This window comes from Ictidomys tridecemlineatus, chromosome 10 (genome assembly GCF_052094955.1).
Source record: "Ictidomys tridecemlineatus isolate mIctTri1 chromosome 10, mIctTri1.hap1, whole genome shotgun sequence".
NCBI lineage: Eukaryota > Metazoa > Chordata > Mammalia > Rodentia > Sciuridae > Ictidomys > Ictidomys tridecemlineatus.
The window spans coordinates 112,927,280-112,941,784 of record NC_135486.1 but is presented as its reverse complement, the minus strand read 5'-3'; the positions used below and the strand labels follow the sequence as shown (position 1 = coordinate 112,941,784).

General features: G+C 35.2%; 1 protein-coding gene and 2 pseudogenes across 6 annotated transcripts in view; 2 read left to right on the top strand and 1 right to left on the bottom strand.

Annotated features, from left to right (window-relative positions):
• The window catches only part of LOC144364739 (cytochrome P450 3A9-like), a 67,231-nt pseudogene extending 55,359 nt beyond the window's left edge, over positions 1-11,872 (top strand).
• Positions 1-14,505, top strand: part of LOC144364745 (cytochrome P450 3A9-like) — a 466,715-nt gene that overhangs the window by 118,428 nt on the left and 333,782 nt on the right. The window contains exons 12-13 of one of the 6 annotated variants that reach the window (XM_078024749.1): positions 12,058-12,217; positions 12,546-12,743. The exons of 4 other annotated variants lie outside the window; for them this stretch is intronic. In XM_078024749.1, the coding sequence (XP_077880875.1) occupies positions 12,058-12,217; positions 12,546-12,635 (250 nt within the window). In that variant the 3' untranslated portion in view covers positions 12,636-12,743. Of the gene's footprint in view, positions 1-12,057; positions 12,218-12,545; positions 12,744-14,505 lie in introns of those variants that run through there. One more of the 6 variants, XM_078024748.1, reaches the window with a different exon arrangement.
• LOC144367650 (olfactory receptor 2AE1-like) lies at positions 13,414-14,353 on the bottom strand (annotated as a pseudogene).

The following is a 14,505-nucleotide window of genomic DNA, read 5'->3' as shown; positions in this document are numbered from 1 at the left end:
CCCTGGACCCCGCTAGGGCAGGACCCCGGCAGATACTGTCTTGAGAAATCTGAGAGAATATGTTCCCCAAGTTGTGAGCTCATCCAAGTACATTTTGAGAAAAATTTCAATGGTTTAACTGAGGATATTCTTACTCATTTCCTTTTGTGAGATTCTGCCCTTGGGGCCACTTTGGGTCCTGGAGTTCAGGACCTCTCAGGAGCTGTAGCAGTGGGTGCAGAGAAGGGGGGGCAATGTTTTTGCCTCTCAGAACAGGGTGTTGCTTTTATGTGATGTGCTAGAGAGGAATCAGCTCTGGACCCAGATTGTGCTGAGGAAGGACCTAGGTCAAGGTTACCTATCTTGGATCCCCTACCAGGAGTCAATTATAACACCCTGGTTCTGCTGAAGCTCCATACTTAATCATCTTTCATCATCTACACTCCACTCACTGATGTAATTTATCTGATTATGGGTGTCTGTCTCTGTGACTGAACTCCTTGAGCTCACTACCCTAGTATCCCTAACTCCCCTGGCACAGGGGCAGCTGCCTCATAGCATTTGATAGGAGCATGGACTAGTCATTTGATCAACAGATATTTCTGACAGTTTGTGAATGTGCTCATATCACTTCTTCCAGCATGTGTAGTAGGAGAGTAAAGCAGTACAGATTGAAATTTTACATTTCTTTTTCTACTCAGAATTTTGGGGAGCTACAGCATGGATGTGATCGTTAGCACACCTTTTGGAGTTAATGTCAATTCCCCCAACAATGCACAAGATTCATTTGTGAAAAAAGCCAAGAAGGCCATTGGTTCACATGTCTTCCATCAAATTTTTCTTATAATTAGTATGTGGATCACAATTTCTTTTTTTTCTTTTAAAATAACAACTTCATTAAGATATTATTTACATACTATATGCTTCCTTAAAATGTAAAACTTTATAATTTTTAGGATGATAGATGATATGTGCAGCCCTCACCATTGTAAAAACTCAGAAAACTCATTATCTTTTAACTGTCAGCTTTCAAAATCGTTTATGCTAAACAAACACTATTGTATTTTCTATTTCTTTAGCCTTGCTTATGATGCATACATTATAAAATGGGGACATAGAATATGTGGTCTTTTGTGATGTAAGGTGATATCATTTAGCATTTTGTTTCCAAGTAAAATATATATCAGTATTTCATGTTTATGGCCAAATAATATACCATTGTATAGATATACTACAATTTAGTTATCCTTTCATCAGTTGATAGACATTTATGTTATTTCCACCTTTTGGCTATTATGAATGGTGCCATTATGAACATTAGTGTGAAACTTGTTTGTGAACTCTAGTTTTCAATTTCATCTGAGTGTATACTCAGCAGTGAAATTGCTGCCTTACAAAGTACTTCTGTCAGTGTTTTCCATAATAGCTGTACCATTTAATATTCTTACCAAAGTGTATGAGGGTTCCAATTACTTCACTTATTTTCTAACACTTCCTGTTTCCATCTCTTATTTTAGACATTGTAGTGGATGTGAGATGGCAACTTATGTGGATTTGATTTGCATTTTCCTGTTGGTTACTGATAACAAGCAATGTTAATCACTTTTTTATTTGTTCTTTTCAGATATACATCACATATTTATAAAAACATAAAGTATACCTTATTCTAATTAGGATGGCAGGCTTGTGGAGGTACATGATGTGGAGATTCACTATGAGGTGTTCATCTATGTACATAGAAAAGATAATTCAGGTTCATTATTTTAAAGAATGTCTATCAATATCTTTCCCCAGAATTACATGAAGTATTTGTCTTTTTGTTTTGAGGCTTAAGAATTTTACTGGTGTGATTCTGTACCATGTACAACCAAAGGAAGGAAATCTTGTGCTCCATTTGTGTACAATGTGTCAAAATGCATTCTACTGTCATGTATAACTAATTGGAACAAATTAAAAATAAAAGAAAAAAAAATTTAAATAATTTATTTGAAAAAATACTTCTTCATATATTCCTTACACAGTTTCTTATCAGATTATGATTTGCAACAAGTTTTTCCTATTCTATAAATATCTATTTACTTTCTTTATAGTGTCCTTTGAAGCACAAAGTTTTTAGTTTTTTGCAGTTTATTCCTATCATGGAAGGTATTCCATATCTCAACCATTAAAATGAATGAGCTGGATTTCAAAATCTTAAAATGTATTAATATTAAAGCTGTAGTGTTCACAAAAGAAAAGCAATTGACAGTAGATGCATGCAATTTGATGCCATTTATATAAATGTTAGAAACTGAACAGGTCTTGGAAACTTAATATTTAAATCATTTTCTTTTATTGTTTGTGCTCCAAGTATCAAATATAAGAATTGATTGAAACCATATTGACTTACATACTTTTTATGGTTTACTACTAAAAATTGTAGTTTAGCTCTGATATTAAGGTAGCCCAATGATTTTAATTTAAGTTTAACATTCAGGGCCAGGTGAGGACAACATGTTATTCTTTTGCATGTGGCTATGTAGTTGTTCCAGCACCATTTTTTGAAGAGTGTCTGCCCTGTTCAATGGCCAGGGCACCTTTCTCAAAATTCCATGGTCCATAGACATGTGGGTTAATTTATGGACTCTAAATCCTATTCCATTTATCTATATGTTTACCCATCTTGTAGGACCACATTTTATTTTTGCTTTGGAGTAGGTTTTGAAATCAAGAAATGTGAGTCCTACAACTTCAATCTCATTTTCAACATTATTTTAGCTATTCTGTGTCCCTTTGAATTCTATGTGAATTTTAAATCAACTTGCCAATTCCTCAAAGAAGCCAGCTAAGATTCTGTTACAAAGTACATTAGAATCTGCAAATCAATTTCAGTACTATTGCCATTTAAACAATATTAAGTTTTCTGATCCACAAACCTGAGATGTTTTTTCTAGTCATGTAGATCCTCTTTTTTTTATTTCAACAATATTTTGTAGTTATTATTGTGCTTGTCTTGCACCTTTGTTAAATTGATTCCTATGTATTTTATTCTTCTTAATGTCATTGAATATAGAATTATTTTTTAATTTCTTAGTTTTTCTTTTGGGTTGCTTATCACAGTGTAGAAAAATGCAGTTTATTTTTGTGTACTGATCTTGTATCATGAAATGCTGGTGAACTTGTTATTACTTACAGTACTCAAAGAGAAGTGGTGAGAGAGGGATGCTTCTCATGTTCTTGATTTGGGGTAAAACTATTACATTATTAAGCTACAAGTTTTCATAGATATCATTTATCAGGTTTACAAAATTTCATCCTAGTCCTAATTTGCTGAGGGTTTTATCACAAAAGAATGATTTTGAGAATTATTTTTCCGGGGGGAAGGTTGGTTTTAATTTTATCAAATGTTTTTTTCTGCATCAATTGATAGTAATTGGTAGTAATAAATTCTTTTTTCATTTCTCTTGCTATTCATTTCTTTTTTAATATTTATTTTATTTTTTCATTAACATGTATGAGTTATGCAAATAAATGGAGTTCCATGTGATGTCTCAACACATATACACAGCATACACAAATGAAATAGAGCATTTCTTTATCCACCTTCTGCCATAGCCCTTTCCAACCTTTAATAATCACTATTATACATTCAGGTCAAATATTTTTACCTTCCACATATGAGAAAGAACATGTGGTACTTGTACTGATGTGTCTAGTTTAGTTCATAAGCTGAATGTCCTCTAATTCCATCCACTTTTAGCTACAAAATACAGAATTTCATTCTTCTTTATGGATGAATGTTCCATTGGGCATATATGTATGTGTGGGTATATATATTTTTTTATTTAATATATATTATAAATACATAAATTTTATATTATAATAATATATATATATATATATATATATATATATATATATATCACTTTCTTTATCCATGCATTGATGGATACCTAGATTTAATGCACATATCAGGTATTCAGAATAATATAGAAATAAATCTGGATGTACAGATGTTCCAATCATTTAGAAAAAAATATATTAATATAAAATATGTTTTATATATCTATAAATTATTACATATATAAATGATATATATTTTCATAATATAACAAATTTTTTAAAACATAATGGCCAAACACCCAAGTAATCCAGTTTAAAAATAGAAAAATGCTCCAAATAGTTACTTCTAAAAAAAAATGACTTAAAAATACATGAAAAAACTATTAAATATCACTTGGTGTAAGGGAAATGCAAATAAAAACTACAATAAGACATCATCTCACCCTGGTTAGAATGGCCATTATCAAAAAAAGAAAGAATGAATGAAAAAATAACAAATGCTGGTTAGATGTGGAGAAAAATTTCTCTTACATATAGTAAGTTGAAATGTACACAATTCTGGAAAAGAGTGTGAAGGACTCCAAAATAAATAAAAGTAGATATACCTTCTGATCCAGATGCCTATTTCTAGTACATATTGAAGGAAATATCATCATATGAAACTGTTATGCCTTTGTATTTCTTGGTCAATCTGGCTAATGGTTTAGTAATTTTTATGACATTTTCAAAGGGGTAAGGTGACATATACACACCTTTTGTTTTGTCGATTTTATTTCTTTTCTATTTCATTTGTTTCAACTTGGGTTTTATGATTTTCTTTCTTATGCTTGCCTTTTGTTTAATTTCCTCTTTTCACCATTTTATGATTTAATTTAGACTATTGACTTGAGAACTATCTTTTATAAAACCTATACATCTGTAGCTATATGTTTATGAGCGCTGGTTTTGCTACTTCTCCTAAGTGTGATATAACATGTCATCACCTTAATTCACCTAAAAAACAACTTCTAGTTGCCTTTGGATTCCATCTTTCATGCTTGACAGTTGTGTCTGGAAGTTTTATAGTTAATTTGTATTTTTGTCTGAGTTTCCTGATTTTCCATCTGTTATTGATTTCTGGTTTCAGTTCTTGACAGCTGAGAAACATAGGCCAAATTGTACCTATCCTGCCTACTTTTCCTTGAATGCATAACTAATTATAGCACAGAGTATGAACTGGTTTACCCAGAGACCCTATTCCAATACGCAAAAGGGTAAGGAGCCAGGGAATTTAATCCTCTTCCTTTGATCATTCCAGTGGCATTGATGGGGCCACTGATCTCCTGCTATGGTGGCTGCAACCCCATGTATGAAGTGCCCTTGCTCAGCCATGAACCAGACACCAGGTACTGGCCACAGAGGCAATGGCTTCTGCTGGAGGAAACTGATGATTTTTCTCTTCTGTATTTTTTATAAAATAATCAATGCTCCTGGGATGTTGCCTTTTCATCAAGGTTTCTCTTTATTTTTTCTTTCACTTTTTTTCTAGTGATATTTCCATTTCTTAGACCAGTGTTTCAAGCATTAAATGTCTACAGGTTTTCAAAAAGTGCTCTGGATTTTTTTTGAAAATGCTGTAATGAAGGTGAAACAAAAACCCCTAGAAAATAAAGAAAAGGTAAAACCTGGTGGTGGTGACATGACAATGTTCACTTTCTGATCATTTATTTGCTGTTTACATCTGACTTGTGCATATACAAATGTACATGTAATTTTGTAAGTGATGCTGGGGATTGAATCCAAGGCGCCATAAATGCTAGGCAAATACTGAATCACTGAGCTTCATTCCCCAGTCCCTCTCTGTACATTTTTTAAAGTTGATGGAATACTTTAAGATTTGCACTGGAGAATTTTTACATTTTGTTTAGAATTAAGAGCAAATTTAAAAAAGGCAAACTGATAATGAGTAAGATTGACAATGTTTGATACAATAATAGACATGATGTTATGTCTTGAAAAAAATATCATTCAAATAAAAACCTTATCATTTCCCTCTCATTCAGTAAACTGTCAAAATAAAAATCATATTTCAAAATGATTTTACTGTTAAAAAGTATTCCCCAAATCTTAAAATAGTGAACAATCATTACAATTCCAAGCCCTTTACATCTTAATTGGCACATTCTTCAAAGGAAGGTCCTATTGGGCACCTGGTGAAGTATGTGTATGTTAAATCTGAGTCTTTTCCTGTCCACAATCAGGCCGTGCTCTTCAGTGACTATCAAGGTGATATGCTAACCATGGTTTGCCTTCTGCTTTGCCTGGAGGTCAGCACAAGAATGTCTCCAGGTCAGGGAGTCAGGACAGCCATCCCCAAGTGTGACTGAAGATTGAATCATGTACCTAATGGGTGGAGGATTTGATGATACACAAACAAAAGCTAGTAATCATCTTTGAAACTACCAAGTGTATTCAGTGTGGTCATTGAATAAGAATTAAGGCAAAATAAAAGAATTGAAGTCCAAGACCACTTCCTGGTCAAGCAAGTATGACAGGAGAAGGAGAAAAACCCAGCATTATGGGGAGCAAAGACCAACAGATATTGGACACCATAGCTGGATTTCTCTCAGGAAAATATACTGTTTTCCATGGTTTATACATGCATATTTTTTTCACTTGTGGGTTGTGTAACCCTAGCCAGACTTCTGGACTTTAAGGACCCATATTCTAAAAAGGGAGGTGAAATGCTACATTCCAGATATACTTCTGACTTTATGACTGATTTTGTCATTCGCATTTCCATTTCTGATTCCAGAAGCGCATTGATTTTCTCCAGTTAATGTTTGATTCCCAGAATTCCCAAGACAAGGAGCCCTACCAAGGTAACCAAGAATGTTTCATGGTCCATTGACACGGAAATTCAAATAAGCAAATTATCCTGAAAATATACACATTTTCTAGAGAAAATAGATTTCCACCAAATTGCAGGAAGATACACATTTGGATATTGCAAATGGTGCCCACATGTACTGTATAGAATCATACAGGTGTAACAAGGCTCAAAAATTGAAGGGAAACTAGGAGAAAGCATTTCAGTCATGAAGTTAGTCTGTTGTCTTTTTGCCATCGACATCAGAACAAATGCTGATTTGAAGCCTCATTCAGATACACTGAATCAGAACCTCTTCCTGGATATTTGCATTTGTACATCCAATCAGGAGGTTCACTGTCCCAGTAGTGGTGAGGGTCAATGGCAGTACTGGGTGAAAATGTGTTTACTAGCTTCATCTGATATTAAGATTAACTTTTCCCATGTAATTCATAAGAATGTTGTGGGGGAAACCTCCGATACTGTGGAAATATCCTATTCCTCAGCATACTTTCACCAACTAGTTTTATCATACATGAATGATTTTTGATATAAAGCATTTGAATTATGATGTTTACAAACTGCTGTCTTTATCATTCTATTGTCTACTGTACATTTATGAGTTGGTATTAGATTGCAAGAGAGTTACATTCTTATTTATTTCAGTATGATGTTATATACTATGAATTTATTCTCTTGCTATCATTTTTTATTTTGATGGTCAAATTCTCTTGGGCTTAAGTCTTTTAACAACTTATCCCTTCTCTTTCTGTTCCTCCTCCCTCTTCTCTTCCTCATCTTATATTTTGATTGATAAAATTGACTATATTTTATAGCAGTTTAGGTTCATACAAAACTGAGAAGAAAGCATAGAAATTTTCCATATCCATTTTTTTTGAAATTCATCTGTTTCCCCCATTACAAAGGTCCCTCACCAAAATGATATATTTGCCACAATCAATGAACCATCACAGATAAGTCACCTTACCCCTAAGTTCATAGGTGAACATAAGGGTTCTTGAGTTTGTACATTCTATCAGTTTTGATTCCTATATAATGATATATATCCACATTTTAGAAACATACACAGTATTGCATATGTTTTCTCAGATTGTTTTGGGAGAACATTCTTGCTTTCTGGTGCAAGAAACTCTAGGTTCCTTGTCTATGTCCTTTGATCAGGCCTGGAATCACCCATTTTTTCTAGAAGCCCTGGCTTTTTTAAGTGAGAGATGGTATTAGAAACCAAAATCTGGAAGTGTAATGTGACCATTACTACTGTAGTTTCTTTGAGATCGTTTCTCTGAACAGAGATATGAAAATAAAATATATTAGTGCAGACTGAGCAATATAAATATTTCTATGTGAGTCTATATACATGGTTGAAACAGTAATCCTCTCCCTGATTCCACTACAACTTTCTGTGTTGAATGAAGTACTAAATATAAGTATTGTTCATACAGTAAGCACTGGATACATGGCTATGTAGCTTTTGGCATGTAGGTAATGTTACTGAAGAAGTGTACTTTCTATTGTTATTTAGATTTAATTCATTAAAATTTAAATTTAGATAGACACATATGGTTAGTGGCTACCACTAACTTAAGTGTAACTTAAGTTTATACTCCAATTTCATTTTAGTATCATTGGGTTTATGCCAGTAGTGGGGAAAATTCGGTTTGAGTTTTCCCACAATAGCATCATAGAAAGCTTCTGTAAGCTAGAATTCTATGTAGATCTTTCTCACACTCATTTTGTATTTTTGTATTATTTTTTGTTATGAATTACATCGTTGGAATGTATACCATATTTCGTTCAGGTATTTGAGTATCAACGAATCCTAATCATTTCTCTAAATCAATGAGATGAATACTTGAATGTGACTTTTTAGGAGAAAAGTCAAGAGAAACAACACCTTCTATCACAAAGGCTGTTTGACGATTATGAAGTTCAGCAAATAGAGGGGATGTGTACTAAGAAAGATGACATTCAGCCCAAGATTGATAAGCAATGTTAATTCCATTCACTTAACCTAATCATCCTATGGCTTCTGCCTAATGCCCTGTATCAACACATTCTTTCTTGTGTGATTTTAATACCAGTCATTAGGCTCTGGTTAATCACTACTCTTCTGGGTTATTTTCCTCTGTATAGTTTCTGCACACCCTGAGATCATCCAATTTGAAAACTGGTGCCCCAGGTCTTCTATTACCTGATGATTCTTAGGCTAGTTTGTGAACAGAGTTGACTACATCACATGGAAGTTCAGATTTCAGTTTGGTAGCTTGAAACTCAGTGTTTCTAATAAGCTCCTTGAAGCTGTCCATGCTGCTGGTCCATGGACCACAGTTTGTGTAGAAAAATTTCTCTGTGGCTCAGTATAGTTCTGTCAATCATGGCCTTTATTTTCCCTGCAAAGATGCCAGTATTGCAAATGCTTTCAAGGTTCTTCAAACTACATTCTAGATAGAGTAAGTTTATTTTTTTCCCAGGGGAAGAGTGCTACCCACTATTTATAGCTAAATAACGTTCATAATATGCAAGGCACACTTGAAAAATACTGTTTGTTTGACATCCATACTGTCTCTTGAAATCACCCAGTTGTGTTCGTGGTGGGGGGGTGGCAGAATGAGGAACATTATGAATTGCTCTTCCAGTTTTTCCTCATGGGATTTTGGATCATCATTCTGATTTATGTTCATCTGAACTCTAAAGTGTGCATAGACATGCTTAGACTAAATTGTCTTTCCTCTCCCTTTAGGTTTATCTGATCTGGAGATTGCAGCCCAGTCTATTATCTTTATTTTGGCTGGCTATGACACCACTAGCATCACTCTTTCATTTATTATTTATCTACTGGCCAGCCACCCTGATGTCCTGAAGAAGCTTCAGAAGGAGATTGATGAGACTTTGCCCAATAAGGTGAGTGAATGGCACCTGGAGGGGAGAGGAGAGTTAAAATCTCTGGGCATCTCACTGTGTTACTGGGCAGTTCTAAAATCATGATGGTTATTAAATACTTTGCAAATGCTATGGTATTTTACAAATATGAGTTATTTGAGGAGCTCTGAAAACATCAGTGTACTGTGTCAACAAAGTTTTAAGTTATTTCCAAATCTTAATTCACAAAAAATGTCTTTCTTGCCAGGCACCTGTTACATATGATGTACTATTTGAGATGAAGTATCTGTACATGGTGGTGAATGAAACTCTCAGATTGTATCCAATTATTGAGAGAATTGTGAGAGTCTGTAAAAAAGATGTTGAACTCAATGGGGTGCTCATTCCCAAAGGAACAATCGTGACTATACCAACATATAGTCTTCATCAAAACTCCACGTACTGGCCAGAACCTGAAGAGTTCTACCCTGAAAGGTACAGGGCTCCTGAGAAAAAAAATTCACCCTTAAGAGGCTGTTTCACACATATTCTGAGGTCTTTTAGTGCAGATGGCATACATGTGATTTTAAAATTTTCTTGTTTTAAGAAAATTTTAATAAGTCTTTTACAAAGTGGTAATTGTTTTAGAAGACAAACATTAGAAAAAATAAATGACTATAGCCATTTAAGGCCCTAGAACATCAAGATAAGCCCTATCTATTATTAATGTGATTAATTCAGTATGGACATTTTTATATAAATGTGTAGTTTGTAAGGACTGAAATGCTATCACATTTCATTTGATGTTAAACTGTTTTTTATTATATTTAACAGTAATCTATAAACCTTTCTACCACTTTACCAGTCTCTTATTTTAGGTGCTTATCTTTTTTAATCGTTTTAGGATTTTTGTCCTGTTCACTATAGCTCCTTGAATTTTCTACCAGCTTTAGGAAGCCCATCTATCTTCCACTTGATTAAACATTGCTTCCTGGTTTTTCCAGCACAATTGTTAAATACAAGTTAAGGCCTGAGAACCACCCCCTACCCAGATTCTTTAAGCAGCCTCACTGAGGATGGAGAGAGCTCAGATCCTCAGAGTTTTGTCTCTGTTGTGTTCTGGGCCAGCTCTTCATACTATCCACATTTGATGACTCTTTCAAAGTCAAGTAACCTGCCCCCAAGACACCTGAGATATTCATCCTTAAATATGTCTTTACTTTGGTCTTCTGAAAATTTGGATCCAACCTCACAGTTTGCACTCTGCAAAGAGTTACTGTTTTCCTGTTGTTGTACTGAAGAGCAAAATAGAGAAAGTTTTCAGGGTAGTGTCTGGGGGGTCCAGTGGCATGGGATCAAGACTTCTCTTGGCCCCTAATGTTACACTTCTTGATTAGAGTGACTTTGTCTTTTTGGTTATGAGTTACTCAATGCCAGTTTCCTCCAATTTCAGCACTTTCAACTTTTTAACTTCACAGATACAAAATCAGAGATTACACATCTCTTTGATTCACTGAGGCATGATAAGATACTACATGCTTAAGGTGCATCAGGGACTAGACCAGGATGAGGAAAATTACAAAGATGTATGGTATGGAGGACTCTTGACATACACACAAGCATAATCTACAGACAGTAGTTTGGAAAACGCTTTCTATTCTTCCGCATCTGCTCATCATCTGCTCAAACAATTATCAACCAACCTCATCAGACCCTTCACACACCACACACCCTCCAATAGATTCCATGTTACTTTGATTCACAATCACCTATAAATTTGCCAAAATGTTCTCAAATATATAAGAATACATTTTAAAACAATCACAATGTCATTAACACTTTCTCCAAATCAACACTTTCTCCTTAAAGTAATCAAAAAACTAGGGCTCAATTTGAATACAAACTGGGTTCAACATTCCATATATTATTTCTAACCTTATGAGACAGACTCAGAAGACAATGATAATATTCTATGAAGAGAGGCAGAAACAGAAGGAGAAGGAGAAAATAGATGAATGAGGAGGAGGTAGGGGAAGAGAGGAATTGGGTAAAAGAAGGGAGAGAGGAAGGAAGGGAAACAATAAGATCCAGAAAAAAGAAGTATAGAGAAGAGAGGTAATCATGGTGGGAGAATTTTCTCTTTTTTTATCAATAAAAATATGAAATGCAGGAGTGGAAGTTATGGTAGGAACACACTTTGCTTGATTTATATGCTCATTTTCTAATTTTTTTAAGAGTGTGTATGGATCACAATCCTGAATATAATTTTAGTACTTAAAAACATATTTTCTTTTAAATAGCATTCATCACATCTTAACAAGACAGAGAGCTCCTCTAGTGTAAGGAGAATTTAAAAGTTCTGTAGGTTTCAATTCTTATAAGCAAAGTCACAGAAGGATTTCAGTGACCATTCCACAAAAGAATCCTGTGTTTTGCTGCTTATGAATGTTTAGGAGACAACCCCAATTATGTAGGTTTCATAGATTTATGTCTCAATAACTTGTTTTCATCTACTATTGTGAAATTAGGTTCAGTAAGAAGAACAAGGAGAACATCAATCTTTACATATACATGCCCTTTGGAAATGGACCAAGAAACTGCATTGGCATGAGGTTTGCTCTCATGAGCATGAAACTTGCTCTCATCAGATTACTGCAGAACTTCTTCTATCCTTGCAAGGAAACACAGGTCAGGACACTTTATAAAAAAGTAAGGTCTTGTGGGTAGTTACATTTAGTTGAGGAACCTATTTAAAGAAAAGTATCTGCTCACTCAAAGACTCTCTTTTGAGACACTTGTGCAATGTTAGGCTTCTTTAGTTTTAGAGCTCTATATCTGTGGCTTTATAAAAACAAGAGATTAAAGATCAGGTAGCTACAGAATCCCAGACACAAGAGGCTGAAAGTATTTTTTACTTGTTTGTATAGCTTTATTGTCTGAAATGTACTTTTTCCGATTCTTTCTGTTGTTCGAGTTTCATTTACTACATCTAAATATACTTGCTTAATGTTTGCAGATTCCTCTGAAATTAAGCAAGAAACCATTTCTTCAACCAGAAAAACCCATTGTTCTAAAGGTTGTGTCAAGAGATGAGCCTGGAAAGTAGAGTCTAAATCTCCCTGAAAATCTCTGCTCTGTTCTTCAAAGAAGATGTATCTCAGAAGAAAAGACATATTGATTTTCTCTATAAATAAAAATTGGTCTTGAAAATAGATTTATGGGTGGATGATGCTCTTGAGTTACTAGGAGGCTGGACCTTTGCTGGGCTTGTTCATTGTCTGTGCAAAGAATTATGTGTTGTTTGATGGAAAGGAGGTGACCATCTGTGTGCCAGATATGAAAACTCAGCCTCTCTGGTTTTGGAGGAATTCTATCCACCCACCTCTGCACCCTCACCTCTTCATATCTGCCCTTATAAATTCTTAAACACTGATTCAGTAACTCAAAATATCTGAGTAGAAATATTTTATCATCAACTTTTTCTTTCAAAACACGCTTTATTTCACAGGTTTCTAATATTAATCAACACATTCTAATTTTATACTCCCTAAATAGTCTTTGTTTTCATGATTTACATATGTATTTTCAATAAAAATAATGATAGAAAAGGTCTTTATATTTTTATCTTAATATTTTTAGAGTATCACTTAACTTCATATGTCTACTTTAAATGGGATTGGTAAAAGTTTTTCCATAATACTCTGAAGGATTTAGACACATACACAATGCTACTTGAATTCCTGCAACTCAGTTAAAATAGTGAAGGTATACATAAACCACTTTATTCTTTGGATAGTCAAAGTACATCATGGATCTGGATTCTTGAAAATTCTTAGAGTTTTACCCATAATAACACTCTATACTTGGGCCAAATACAGGTGTAGTCATTGGGTGATAATACCTCTCCTCAACACTCTCCTCAGAGCCTTAGCTACATCCTTATTCCGGAGAGTATAAATCAGAGGATTCAGTGTGGGAGTAATGATGCTATAGAACACAGAACCGACTTTGTCTTGCAGTGGAGTGCGCTGGGACCTGGGCCTCATGTACGAGAAGATGCAGGCACCAAACCAGAGAAAGACCACAATGAAGTGGGAGCTACAAGTGGCAAAAGAATTTTTTTTACTCCCAGCTGAACGCATCTCAGTGACACTGTGCAGGATGAAACCATAGGATGTAGAAACCAGAATGATTGGGAGGAGGAGAAGCATGATGCTACAGATATACACTGTGGTCTCATAGACGGTGACATCACCACATACCAACTTCACAACAGCTGGATACTCACAGGAGAAATGGTACATTTTCTGAGATCCACAGAAGGGAAAGTGCATCAAGATGACTGTGTGAATTAGGGAGTTCAGAGATGCCCTCAACCATGAGGTGAGAGCCATCATCAGTGCCACCTTTCTGCTCATGAGCACAATGTAACGCAGAGGATGACAGATGGCAACATACCTGTCATAGGACATGAGAGCTAGCAGAAGGCACTCAGCACCACCCAGAGACAAATAGAGGAAGTGCTGGATGGCACATCCCAGGAAGAAGATGGACTTGCTGCCAGACAGGTAGTTGGTAGCTATCTTGGGGATGGTTGTGCAGATGTGCATCAGGTCTATGAAGGAGAGCTGGCTGAGCAGAAAGTACATGGGGGTGTGAAGCCCACAATCCACACAGATTAGGAGGATGGTGAGAGTGTTGCCACTCAGTGCAACAAAGTAGACCACCATGGTCCAGGCAGAAAAGAAAAAGGTGCGTCAGGGAGTCATGGAAGAGCCCTTAAAGGATGAAGTCTGCCAGAGACCTCTGATTCCTCAGCCACATGGTCCCTTCAAAGTCCTTGGGGAAACAGGGAGTGGAGACAAAGTGTGATGCCAGAAATATAAGATCCTTTGTACAGGGTGATAAGCTCTCTTGATCCAAGAAAATATTTGTGAAGAGTTTTTTCTCTATTTGTAAGTATCCAGAAACTGAAA